Source organism: Mus pahari, chromosome 11 (genome assembly GCF_900095145.1).
Source record: "Mus pahari chromosome 11, PAHARI_EIJ_v1.1, whole genome shotgun sequence".
Taxonomy (NCBI): Eukaryota; Metazoa; Chordata; class Mammalia; order Rodentia; family Muridae; genus Mus; species Mus pahari.
The window spans coordinates 55,389,006-55,400,929 of record NC_034600.1 but is presented as its reverse complement, the minus strand read 5'-3'; the positions used below and the strand labels follow the sequence as shown (position 1 = coordinate 55,400,929).

The 11,924-nt window shown below is 43.0% G+C and overlaps 1 protein-coding gene across 1 annotated transcript in view; it reads left to right on the top strand.

Moving 5' to 3' along the window:
- Slc1a3 (solute carrier family 1 member 3) overlaps nt 1-11,924 on the top strand; it is a 76,800-nt gene that overhangs the window by 14,967 nt on the left and 49,909 nt on the right. Inside the window, exon 3 of the mRNA XM_021208184.2 lies at nt 6,905-7,042. Coding sequence (XP_021063843.1) covers nt 6,905-7,042 — 138 coding nt within the window. The remainder of the gene's footprint in view (nt 1-6,904; nt 7,043-11,924) is intronic.

Genomic DNA, 11,924 nt, shown 5'->3' with positions numbered 1-11,924 from the left:
CACTCCAGAAGAGGGAGTCAGATCTTGTTAAGGATGGTTGTGAGCCACCATGTGGTTGCTGGGATTTGAACTCTGCACCTTTGGAAGAGCAGTCGGGGGGTGCTCTTACTCGCTGAGCCATCTCACCAGCCCTCTCTCACGGTCTTTCTACAGAGCTACACTCGTTCTTTACCTGCCTAAAAGCCTACCTCGCAAGAGAGTTAAGGTTCTAGCACAATCACTTCAGTCTTCGCTTGGGAATCTAGAAACTCAAGCATGCAGGATTTCATAATTTGTTCAGGATTTCATTGTTGCACAGTGTAGGAAGAAGTCACACTGTTTTAAGTGAAGGGCTGTTCCTTGGGGTAGGACTGTGCTCACAAAGTGTAGTAGGACATAAGGTTTACTGGTGTTACAGAACCAAGAGATTCTTACTGCAGGACGTGCGTTCTACATCGTTAGCCAAGAGAAAAATCAGTCCTGTTCTTCCTTTGGTCATTTACTCAGCAGTACATTAAACATCTATTATGGACCAAGAATTGTTTTAGGGACTTAATATATGTCAGTGAACAGAACTAACTGGGATGTTCATCTTTAAAAAGTATGAATTTTAGGAGAGAGAGGAAATAATAAATTATAAACGGAGAGGGGAAGAGATAAGAACTTCAGGAGCTGATGAAGCTGGCTCGGGAGAAGCGAAGTTAGGATGGGCATCATGAAGGAGACATAGAAGCTAAACTGTAAAGGAAGTACAGCCTGTGACTATCTGCGGATAGTGAGTTGGAGACAGAGGAGGCCAGCAGCGTCACCAGCAGGAAGATGGAGGCCGGTGTCACGCTGTCACCAGTAAAGCCCGAAGAGCTCACCTAATTTTGGAGGACCCCCCAACTCAGGTTAAATCCAAGATTCAGGGCCTCAGTGTGGAGGGATGAGGCAGCGTGGAGCAGAGCTGGAGTTTGTTGAAAAGAGAAAATTGTCAGGGAAAGAGCAGAGCGCACTCCATAGCATGGGGCAAGCATCTCAAAGAAGTGCTGCAGTTACATTAAAGACATTTTAATGTAGACTTATAAACACAAAGAGGGGGTGTTCTGAGAAAGAATAAGACCTACTCAAGTGTGGATATGAACTTGTTTGTTTGTTTGTTTGTTTGTTTGTTTAGACAGGGTTTGTCTGTGTGGCCCTGGCACTCTGTAGACCAGGTTGGCCTCAAACACATAGAGATCTGCCTGCCTCTGCCTCCTGAAATGAAATGCGTGTGACAGCAACTCTCCGGTGGTGTTACACGTTTTAACATTCTGTTTTGATAGCTCTCTTACACTTCAAAGGCTTCTTTAGAACCTCTTCCTTGATGAGTGAAACCATAAGGTGGTTCCAAAGGGGCTTTGCCTGGGAGTATAACCTGATAGAGCAAGGCCAGGAGCCGTTGGATTTGCACAAAGGGTTTGGGATGTGTTTCTTTCTGTAATTGGAATTTGGGCTGAGATTTCTAGCAGATTATAAATTTGCAGCCTAGGGAAAGGAATAGAGGGGCCTTCAGTAAATGCTAATTGTGCTGAAATTCTCAATTTTGAGCTCAACTGATTCTTCAGCCAGATTCCAGAATGAGGGAATCTTCTCTTCCTACATCCCCATAATTTTCCTCTAAACTTCCTACAAAGAGCATACAATGGGATCAGTCCAAATGGTGGGAAAGCAATTCAAGGGGAGGGGGAGGGGCAAAGGTCCAAGCAGAAGCAAGGGAGGGAGGAGCGGGTGGTGACATCCTGATGCTGTAGAGCCCTCCATGTGCCCAGTCTGATGCCTTCAGAGGGGGGTATCAATGACTACCTACTTTAGATGTTAAAGGCATCCCTCTGGGTATCATGTTATTGGGGAAGCTAAGTAGAAGTAGGAAAACCAGCTGAAAGCAGTCCAGGCAAAGAGGAGCATTCATAGCTAAAGCCTTTGTTTAGATAGATCAGATAGATGGATAGATGGATGTCCAGGCAAAGAGGAGCATTCATAGCTAAAGCCTTTGTTTAGATAGATCAGATAGATGGATGGATGGATGGATGGATGGATAGATAGATAGATAGATAGATAGATAGAATATGTAGATATAGACATACATGCATGTATGTGTATGTGTGTGTATATATATATATATATATATATATATATATATATATATATATATAGTAATATATAATATATATTCATTTGTCAAAGCATAGGAGGTTGAGAGCATGTCCAGCATCACTCTAGGTCTCTGGACTATGCAGTCTCTGGGTCCTGGCCTTCCAGGCAATGTTAGGGGTACGTTCCCTCTCATGGCATGGATCTCAAGCTGAATTGGGGGCCAGCCATTGGTTGGCCACTCTCACAATTTCTGGGCCACCTTTACCCCATTCCATCATGTAGGCAAGGATAAATTGTAAGTCAAAGGTTTTGTGGCTGGGTCAGTGTCCCAATCCCTCACTGGGAGTCTTGAATCATTATAAGAGATGGCCAGTTCAGGCTCTTGATGCCCCATTGTTAGGAGTCTTAGCTAGGGTCACCCTCATAGATTCCTAGGAGTCTCCACTGCCCTAGATGTCTAGCTCCTCCCAGAGATGCGCCCCCTCCCCCAATTCCTCTTGTCTCTCTCAGTATTCTCTCCCCCCCATCCTTGCCCTGACCTGATTTCTCCTGTTCCCATGCCCATCCCCCCATCCAGTCCCTTCCCTCCATCTACATTCATCTACATGCCATGTCTGTTCTATTTCCCTTTACAGTGAAATCATGAGCCCCCCATTGACACCCCGACCCCCTTGCTACTTAGCGTCTCTGTCTGGGTCTGTGGATTGTAGCATGGTTATCCTTTACGTCTCATATCCACTTATAAGTGAGTGCATACCATGGTAAAGACAGGCTAATTTACTTAAATAAAATCATTTAGTTACTTAAACTATTCCTTAAGAAAAGGATTTGCAGCCGGGCGTGGTGGCTCACACCTCCCAGCACTTGGGAGGCAGAGGCAGGCGGATTTCTGAGTTCAAGGCCAGCCTGGTCTACAAAGTGAGTTCCAGGACAGCCAGGACTATACAGAGAAACCCTGTCTCCCAAAAACAAAAACAAAAACAAAACAAAAAACAACAACAAAAAAAAAAACAAAAAAGAAAGAAAGAAAGAAAGAAAGAAAGAAAGAAAGAAAGAAAGAAAGAAAGAAAGAAAGAAAAGGATTTGCTAAGGTAAACATGGTGGCACATGTCTGTTACCTTAGCACTTCGGAGGCTGAGACAATAGAATCACAAGTTCAGGGCCAGCCTTGACTGCAGATTGGGTTCCAAACTAGTCTGAGCTACCTAGCAACATGGTCTTAAAAAGAAGAAAGAGAGAAAAGGCAGATGGAAAGATCACTGTTTCACAGTGTGATGGGTGCCCTTGCGGCATCTCTGGGCAATTCAACATTACCAATGGCTATAGGCAACATACTACTGAGAACCAGGGGGATACGTTTGTCTGAACTACCCTTAGACCCAGGCTACAACGATGCATTTGCATTGGGGGGACTTTTACCAACATATAGTAGGTAAAGCACTGGCCTGTGTTCTAAGGCTTCCAGGCCACTTGTCAGCTTTCTAAGCTCCAGCAAGTTAACTGACTTCTTAGCATCATTTTATTGATTTTAAAGTAGACATGCTAATGTCTACCTACTAAAGTTGTGATGAGGGCTAAAGACTACCACTGACACATAATAAGGGCTCGATAAATACCCTCCCCCCTCCCCAGTATAAGCTTCTCTTTCCCAATGGTAGAAATGACTCACTTGGTGAAGGAAGCAGGGATAGGAAACACAAAACCTAACCCAGGACAAATCTGATTCCCAGTGTTTCCATTCCACCCAGCTTCACTCTCCAAAGCATCAGTCCCAAAGCTATTGCCTTACAAATGAATGCTACTTCACCTCTGCTACTCCCACACAAAGAAAGAACTTTTGGATGCAGATTGCAGGGCTAAGGTTGTAGTTCACAGTGTATACCTAGCATGCTTGAGGCCCTAATTAAATCCCCAGCAATAGAGGAGGAGGGAGATTTTCTTTTTCAATGAGATTTTTAAAAGGCCTCATATCACAGAAATAAGTGTACATACATATTTGTTGCTGTAATATTCTCAATAGCCAGTAAATGGAAATGGAATCAATCTAGAGGTCCTTCAATCAGCAACAGATGAATAAAAAATATAGAGTACATATACACAATGGGATTACATTCGTCCATAAAGAAAAATGAAATTATATTTTCAGGAAAATGTATGGAAATGAAATTATGCCTGATCAGAAAGACAAATTCCATATTTTCCTCTTATATGAAACAGAGGTGTGTGTGTGTGTGTGTGTGTGTGTGTGTGCGCGCGCGCGTGCGCGCACGCATGCGCTTACACTGAGAATCTAGAGGTCATGAAACTAGAAAAGGATTCAGGAGAAGGAAGAGATCCTCAGAGTTGGGAAGGAAGAAGAGAGGGAAATGATATCCTTATCTAAGAAAGCAGAAGACAATGACACTCACAGGGAAAAAGGGAGCTGACCTGGGAAGGACTGGAGGTGTAGAGCAGGGAGTGAAGGTAATGACAGTATGTGTGAAAGTGTCAAACTGAACCTGTTACTCTGTATGCTAACCTACAAAGAAACTGAGACACACTCTAGAGGAACTGATGTCCAGGCTACACTGCCCAACAGGACCAGCCCGTTGGCTATATAAGGAGACACGAAGTATCTTGGTCAGGGTTTCTATTCCTGCACAAAACACCATGACCAAGAAGCAAGTTGGGGAGGAAAGGGTTTATTTGGCTTACACTTCCACACTGCTGTTCATCACCAAAGGAAGTCAGGACTGGAACTCAAGCAGATCAGGAAGCAGGAGCTGATGCAGAGGCCACAGAGGGATGTGACTTACTGGCTTGCTTCCCCTGCCTTGCTCAGTTTGCTCTCTTATAGAACCCAAGACTATCAGCCCAGGGATGGCACCACCCACAATGGGCTGGGCCCTCCCACCCTTGATTTTCTGATTGAGAAAATGCTTTACAGCTGGATCTCAAGTAGGCATTTCCTCACCTGAGGCTCCTTTCTTTCTCTGTGGTAACTCCAGCTGTGTCAAGTTGACACACAAAACCAACCAGTACGTGTAGGATACCATCTCCTGAGACATTGTCTCCCTGGGTGACTTTCTGTGCACTGTTCAATGGCTTCTGGGCAGTAAGGAGAACGAAGAGACTTTGTCAGTTGCACACCACCCGTATATGAAATTATGTACCAGAACATTCTACAAACAAACTCACTATGGACCGCTAACGGAGTTCATCGGGAGAGGCAGGAAATGATGGTTGAAAATGTGAGCCCTGAGTGGAAACGCCATGGCCTTTTGTATTTGCTCTGACACTTGGGTATACTTGACTTTGGACAAGCTTTACATTCACTGAGATCAGGTTTCTTAACCGGTAAACTGTGAGATAGCATCCTGTAGTAGTTGTGGGGATTAAATTGCTAACAGGAGTAAAGTTCTGGCGATGCCTGGCTTACAGTAAGAGCTCAGGGGACCTCAGTTACCTTCTTCTTACTTAAGCTTCTGCTTCCAGCTGTCTGTATTCTCCAAACCTGTTTTCATCTCTTGCCTATTAGTCTTACATTTCCTGAGACCTGGGTTAACAGGATTTTCTAGTCACATACATCGAGGTGCCTTTTATTACAACATCACGGTCTAAAGTTGGAGAATGGATAGCAGTGGTTGCCAAGACCCAAGAACTGAAATTGGAGTTGCAGTAGAGGTTGAAATGAACTTTGTGTTCCGTTTCTTAAGACAGAGAAGCCATTTCATAAGAAATGGGGAAAGTTTAGTTTCCGTAAGGACATCTTGTGTTCCTAGGAAAACCTTGGGTTCACTCCTCCCCTTTCCCGCCCCTGACCTCTGGCTTTTCAAAAATACTTCAAAATTAGGTATTTATTTTCTCTATAATTTACTCGGGCTTTTTAAAAAGTGAAATCTCAACTCAAGGCAAATGTTTGAAAATATTTGCAATACTGAAATGACTACATTCCCTTGGGCAAAGAAAGTAAGTTGGAGAAAAAGGAGAGGGGGTAAATGTATTTGATACTAGGATTAATTTCTGGATGTCAACAAGTGTCATGAGTCACGTAGATTGAGTATGAGTTTATTATTCTGAAAGACCATTTCGAAGTTTCTAGGCTGAAGGAAAGCTGAGAGACTCACTTTCCTTTCTCTCTACCTACTCCTCATCGAATTTTCAACAGGAAATTTGTGGGAAAAATTTTTTTTGCTCATTTTAAAGTCTTTTTCTCATCAGTGACTGGAGAGTATGTACAATGCAGTTGCCAAGGCATTGTCAAGACCAGGCTGTGAGAGAGACAACGTGGAATGTACAGACAGGGAGATGCTCAAATAGATTAACAGCATGAGTACCAGGGTTTTTTGTTTTTTGTTTTTGAAATTGGAAAGTCTAATTGTTTTTTTCTAAGTGCTTATGCAGTTCTGCCATCTGTTCTTCTGGAACTTTCTCGTGAGGCCTTTCTTCCCATTTCATCTTCCTCACGACTGTTTGGTTTGTCTCTAAATTATACCCTAGTCTTTGTACGTACACCAAGTTCAGTCAAAACAGGTCCCACTGCATTCAAGTTAGACAAAGACATTTTTCATTTACTCAGTCCAGATAGCCTTTTTCTCTACAAATGCTTCTTGAAGGCCTGGACTCAACGAACTCTTCCACGGCATGACTCCAAAGACAGATACATCCCTTGCTCCCAGTGCTGTATAAATATTGCTGCTTAAATAAATTACTCTTGTCAAACTTGAAGAACCACCCGCCAGATACTTGCTCGTTTTTCCAGAGGCTGTTGCCTTAGTTTTAAAAGACTCACGTTTCCCTTCTCTCTCTTTCTCTTTTGTCCCTTCAGGTACAATCCTTGGATTTGCCCTCCGACCATATAAAATGAGCTACCGGGAGGTCAAGTACTTCTCGTTTCCTGGGGAGCTTCTGATGAGGATGCTACAGATGCTGGTCTTACCCCTGATCATCTCCAGTCTCGTCACAGGTACCTGACATGGGCAGATTTTGCTGTGTGTTTTCCTTTCCTTTCCTTTCCTTTCCTTTCCTTTCCTTTCCTTTCCTTTCCTTTCCTTTCCTTTCCTTTCCTTTCCTTTCCTTTCTTTTCCTTTCCTTTCCCTTTCTTTCTTTCTTTCTTTCTTTCTTTCTTTCTCTCTCTCTCTCTCTCTCTTTCTTTTTTCTTTCTTTCTTTCTTTTTAAAGTGTGCTTTTTGCAAAAGAACGCTTAGAAAAGTCAGTGCTTTAGGTTTCTGCTGGATGCATGCTCTGTTCTTGAAAAAAAAAAAAGGAAAAAGAAAAAGAAAAAAAGTCCCTTGGAGATGATGGAAAGGAGGCTTTGCTAATGCATGAATGATTATGAACTCTCGTATTTTTACCAATCACAAGAGGACATGGATTTAAACAGCCACGTAATCTGGTCTGCCTCACCGTGAACGAGGCGCCCGGCTAAACACCACACAAACAGCCTTTCTCTGACCACAGTGATGTAGTTGACAACAGCGTACAACAGGTCTGTTTTCTCACCCTCTTATCCCACCCAGATAACATCTGGTTGGACAGCCTGTTAGCTATTGATGCGAGAATGCTTGTTCTCAGAGCCACCAGGACATGAGCGGGAGCCTTCTTGGAAGCCTCATCAAGAGGTAATGCCACAACACACTCACCGACTCCGCTGCCACCAACACTTATCTTTTCCTGGTATACCCGCATGATTTCATTTCCTTCTCCAGTTTCCCCATCCGTCCCCCCACTACCTTTTATACTGGTGGGAGAACGGGGAGGTGGGTGGGAGATATCCCCCATGAGCTACTCTGCCCACTGACACTGACTTTTAACCAGTGAAAGCTTCACAGGACAGGGTCTCTACTGTGACAGAAAGGCAGCAACTTACAGTTTGAAGAGTCATTAGCTGTGTGGTTGACAAATACAGATGGGACAAAAAGTTGCAGGAAAAAAAAAAATGATACTATTCATTCCTTCCCACCCACTCTTCTCTTTCCCCACCGCTCATCTCTGACTTAAAGAATTTCCATAAACATTTTCCCAGCAGAATAGTTTCTGAGTTTATAGCTAAAGCCCCAGACCTCAGGTACTACTGACCTCTTCATCTACCTGTGGCCACTGTCCCTGGGTACTTCTGTGCAAGCTTCATCTCTCTCCCTCTTCCCTTGGGTTTTCAAGCTTTCGATGTAATAAGAACTTCACAGAGCAGCTGAAAGGTCATAGGGCAGCCTTCTGAGACCACATACCTTAGAGGGCTAGCCATGACATGCACGGAAACTATGCCAGAGTGCTCCTCGGTGCCTTGCAGATCTGAGCTGGCTTCCACTTGTCCAGGGCCTTAAACAAGTAACTGCGTGTCCACACCTCAATGAGGAGGATGAACAGCCCACAAACCAGTCCTCTCTTCCTTTGGGCTACCTGTTTACAAAACTGGACTGGTCAGTTGCCGAGTAGGGGTAAAGATAGAAGCTGCAACTCTTCCTACAAATGCTTTATTAAATGTTGGCATGGGACACGTTCTCATTTTATTTACCATTTCTCTCTAAAGAGGAACTCTGTAGAAATCACGATTAGGTCAGAGCCCATATCCAACATGTTACTGAGTGAAACAGCGGGTCTCTCTCTTCATCATCACTAACAGCTAACTTCTAGGCTGGGAATATGTCCTCCTCTGGACACTCTCAGAGTGTGTCCAGGTTCCTTTCTACTCTCACTTCCATAGTGGAACCCCTGTTTCTGCTTTCTCACAATTGTGCTAAAAAGCCCTTTGAGGGGAGACACACCCAGAAACCCCTTGTACAACACGGAAAACAAACAAACAAACAAAAAAACAACATTGTTTCACTTTAGAAACAGCTTTACTTTGACCTCTCCCCTAAAGCAGAATTCCCTTGTGTTTTAGATACTTAATAGCCAACTTTATTAAAGGAACAAGAGCTTTGGTTGGATAATTTTTCAGACAAAAAATGTTACATTGATCCTGATCCCTTTCAGCGGTTAAAAAGAAAGTTTTGGTCAAACATTGGAGAAATTAGCAACACTTATGGATGTTTTTGTTTTTGTTTTGAGAAAAGAGAGAATGGCAAGTTGTCAGCAACCAATATAAAATGAACATACCATAACCTAGTTGCAAGTTGGGAGTGATCACATGGAACCACCAAGGGAATTTTATCTTCTTTTCAGGACTGGGTCAAGGAAAGGGCCCAGGAGCTGAGTTTAGCTGAGCCAAAGATGTTTTAACAATGTTCATCTCCCAGGATTAATCCCCCGGCTACACAGTAATTCAGATACTTACGATCAATTAAAATGATTGATTGACTCTTCCAGACTTTCCTTTGTGGTTTTTAAATACAAAATATTCAAAAAGTAGGAACATAGAAGAGGAAATATTTGCAAATTACACAGTCACACACACATACACCCCGTCCCCTGCCCCCCACCCCCGGAAGATCCCTGGGCTTCCTGGGAGATGTTACTGGGGAAATGTGTTACCCTGGGAGGCAGCAAAGTAAGGCTCCATTATTCAAGAATGAAGGGAAAAAAAAAAAAGCAGTCCCCAAAGCTCACAGTCATCAAGTGGGTGACGTGTACACATGAAGATGCCCTTTCAGGCTACTTTATGTTTTCCTACTTTGATAGTCATGGATACAGGGAAATATTTTTCTGCAACAGGAGAGAGAGCTGGACTAAGTGAGATGATTAAGTGAATTCTGACTGCACTGTAGAATAATGTGACCGAAAGTGGAGCAAGGAGGCTGTTGAGACTTAAGAAATATAAAATTAATCAGCTTCAACAAGTTGCCACCCTGTGTCCACAAGAGCAAAACATGGCCAGTGTTCAAGAGAATTTAGTTAACCAAGGTTTTAAGAGAGCTTCCCAAGTTTTCAGTTTTGTTAAAATTCACAAAACAGGACAAGGTAGCCAACCTGGTTCAGTCAGCCCTTGGAATACTAGTGTTAAAACACAGGCTTGGTCAGCCCTTGGAATACTAGTGTTAAAACACAGGCTCGGTTGTCAGCGCTACTGTTTTTGGACCTCTACTATGCTTTTACTAGTTTGTATGTTACCTGATTTACCCACCGGTTAATCCTAAACCAAACATAGTTCACCTCCAGTGGAATTCACTACCAGACACCATGTTCATTACTGTTAAACAAACAGTGATTGGGAAGGCGTTTCCCTCCATCTTCTGAGTGTGGTCCTAACTGTTCTGTTTTGTATCAGACAAGAGCATCATAGTAAGCAGTCAGAGGTCACGGGGCCATACAAGAAATTCTCCTGTGGGAAAATGCTTTATACTTTAGTTCTCTCAAGTTCAAAAGCTTTGAGGCGGGGGTTGGGGGTGGTGGTGGGTGGTCTGTGCAGATGGAAACTAAGTTGAATAAAATCATTATTGCATTTAGTTTTCAAGGATTCTCGAGAATATACCATAACACATAGAGGTACCAAAGTCATGCTTTCTTTCTTTCTTTCTTTCTTTCTTTCTTTCTTTTTTGAGACAGGGTTTCTCTGTGTAGCCCTGGCTATCCTGGAACTCACTCTGTAGACCAGGCTGGCCTTGAACTCAGAAATCCGCCTGCCTCNGCCTCCCGAGTGCTGGGATTAAAGGCGTGCGCCACCACGCCCGGCTATGCTTTATTTCTTAATATTTGTTTGTTTGTTTGTTGTGGTTCTAGTCATCAAAAGTTAGTGCCTTGTACATGCTGGGCAAACACTCTCCCATTCTCCCACTGAACTACGTTCCCAGACCAACTTAAAGAGCTCAGCGACAGATTTTTGTACTTGAAGCACTCATGTTTGTGAGCTGAGGCATTAAAGCTCCATGAGGCACATTCTTGTCCTGAGTGGAAATCCAGTATTCCCAAACATCCCTGATGTGTATTAGCATTCCAGAAGCTCCAGGGAGAATCTGGGAGGAAGCCCAATGGCTCCATGTGTACTCAAGTACCTTTCCCCCCAGCTCTTCTTTCTTTTTTCTTGAACAAGAAGAATAGTTCTATGCCAACACTCCCACACAATAAAACAAGACTTTGGCACCATTTTCTATTGGTTTGGTCAGGATAAGCAGCCAAACTAGCTATTTCATGCCAGAAATATGAGTTGGTTTGGCCGGCTTAGCCTGATTTAATGCACAGGATAATAATTAAATGCCATGTCTGGTTATATTGACTGGATGTAGCTAGCCTTACTCCTGAACCTTTCTTTTTTTTTTTTTCAAAAATTGGTGCTTCCTTGTGTTTTTATTCTAAGTGTTCATTTTCCTGCGGCCAGTCAGCACAGGAAAGCTTTACTGTCAGCCCCAGTTTTCTGTAAGGGAGAAAGGCTTTTGGCAGTCTCTCATGAGACATGGTGTAAGAGAAAGAGATGAGGGAGGTGTATTAGGCACAATTATGATAGCAGCAGTTTGAAGCTTATGTTGGGGCATACCAGAGGTTGGATCACGAAATAGACGAAGTTTATTTTGTTTCATTCATTCATTCATTCATTCATTCATTCATTTATAGTTTTATTCTATGTCAGATACTCAGCTAGGCACTGGAGGTACCTGAATACAAAGAAAAAGTCCCTAAGTTGATGTACATGGGGTCCATTCTGTACATCTACTTAAATGGAGAGAGGCTCCCAAATTCCTCAACTCACAAAACAATATACATGAGCAAATTCTCAGAGAACCAATTTCAATGGTTCTCTTCAAGTGCCAAAAGGAAGAGGCAGTCTGGTTGATTTTTTTTTTTTTTTTTTTTTTTTTTTTTTTTTTTTTTTGGCAATTTTTTGTGTGTATACAATCATATCCACCCCCCTCCTCCCCTTGGCTCACCTTTTAGAATATGATTCCAAATCTGATGTTCTTCATTCGAGGCATCCCC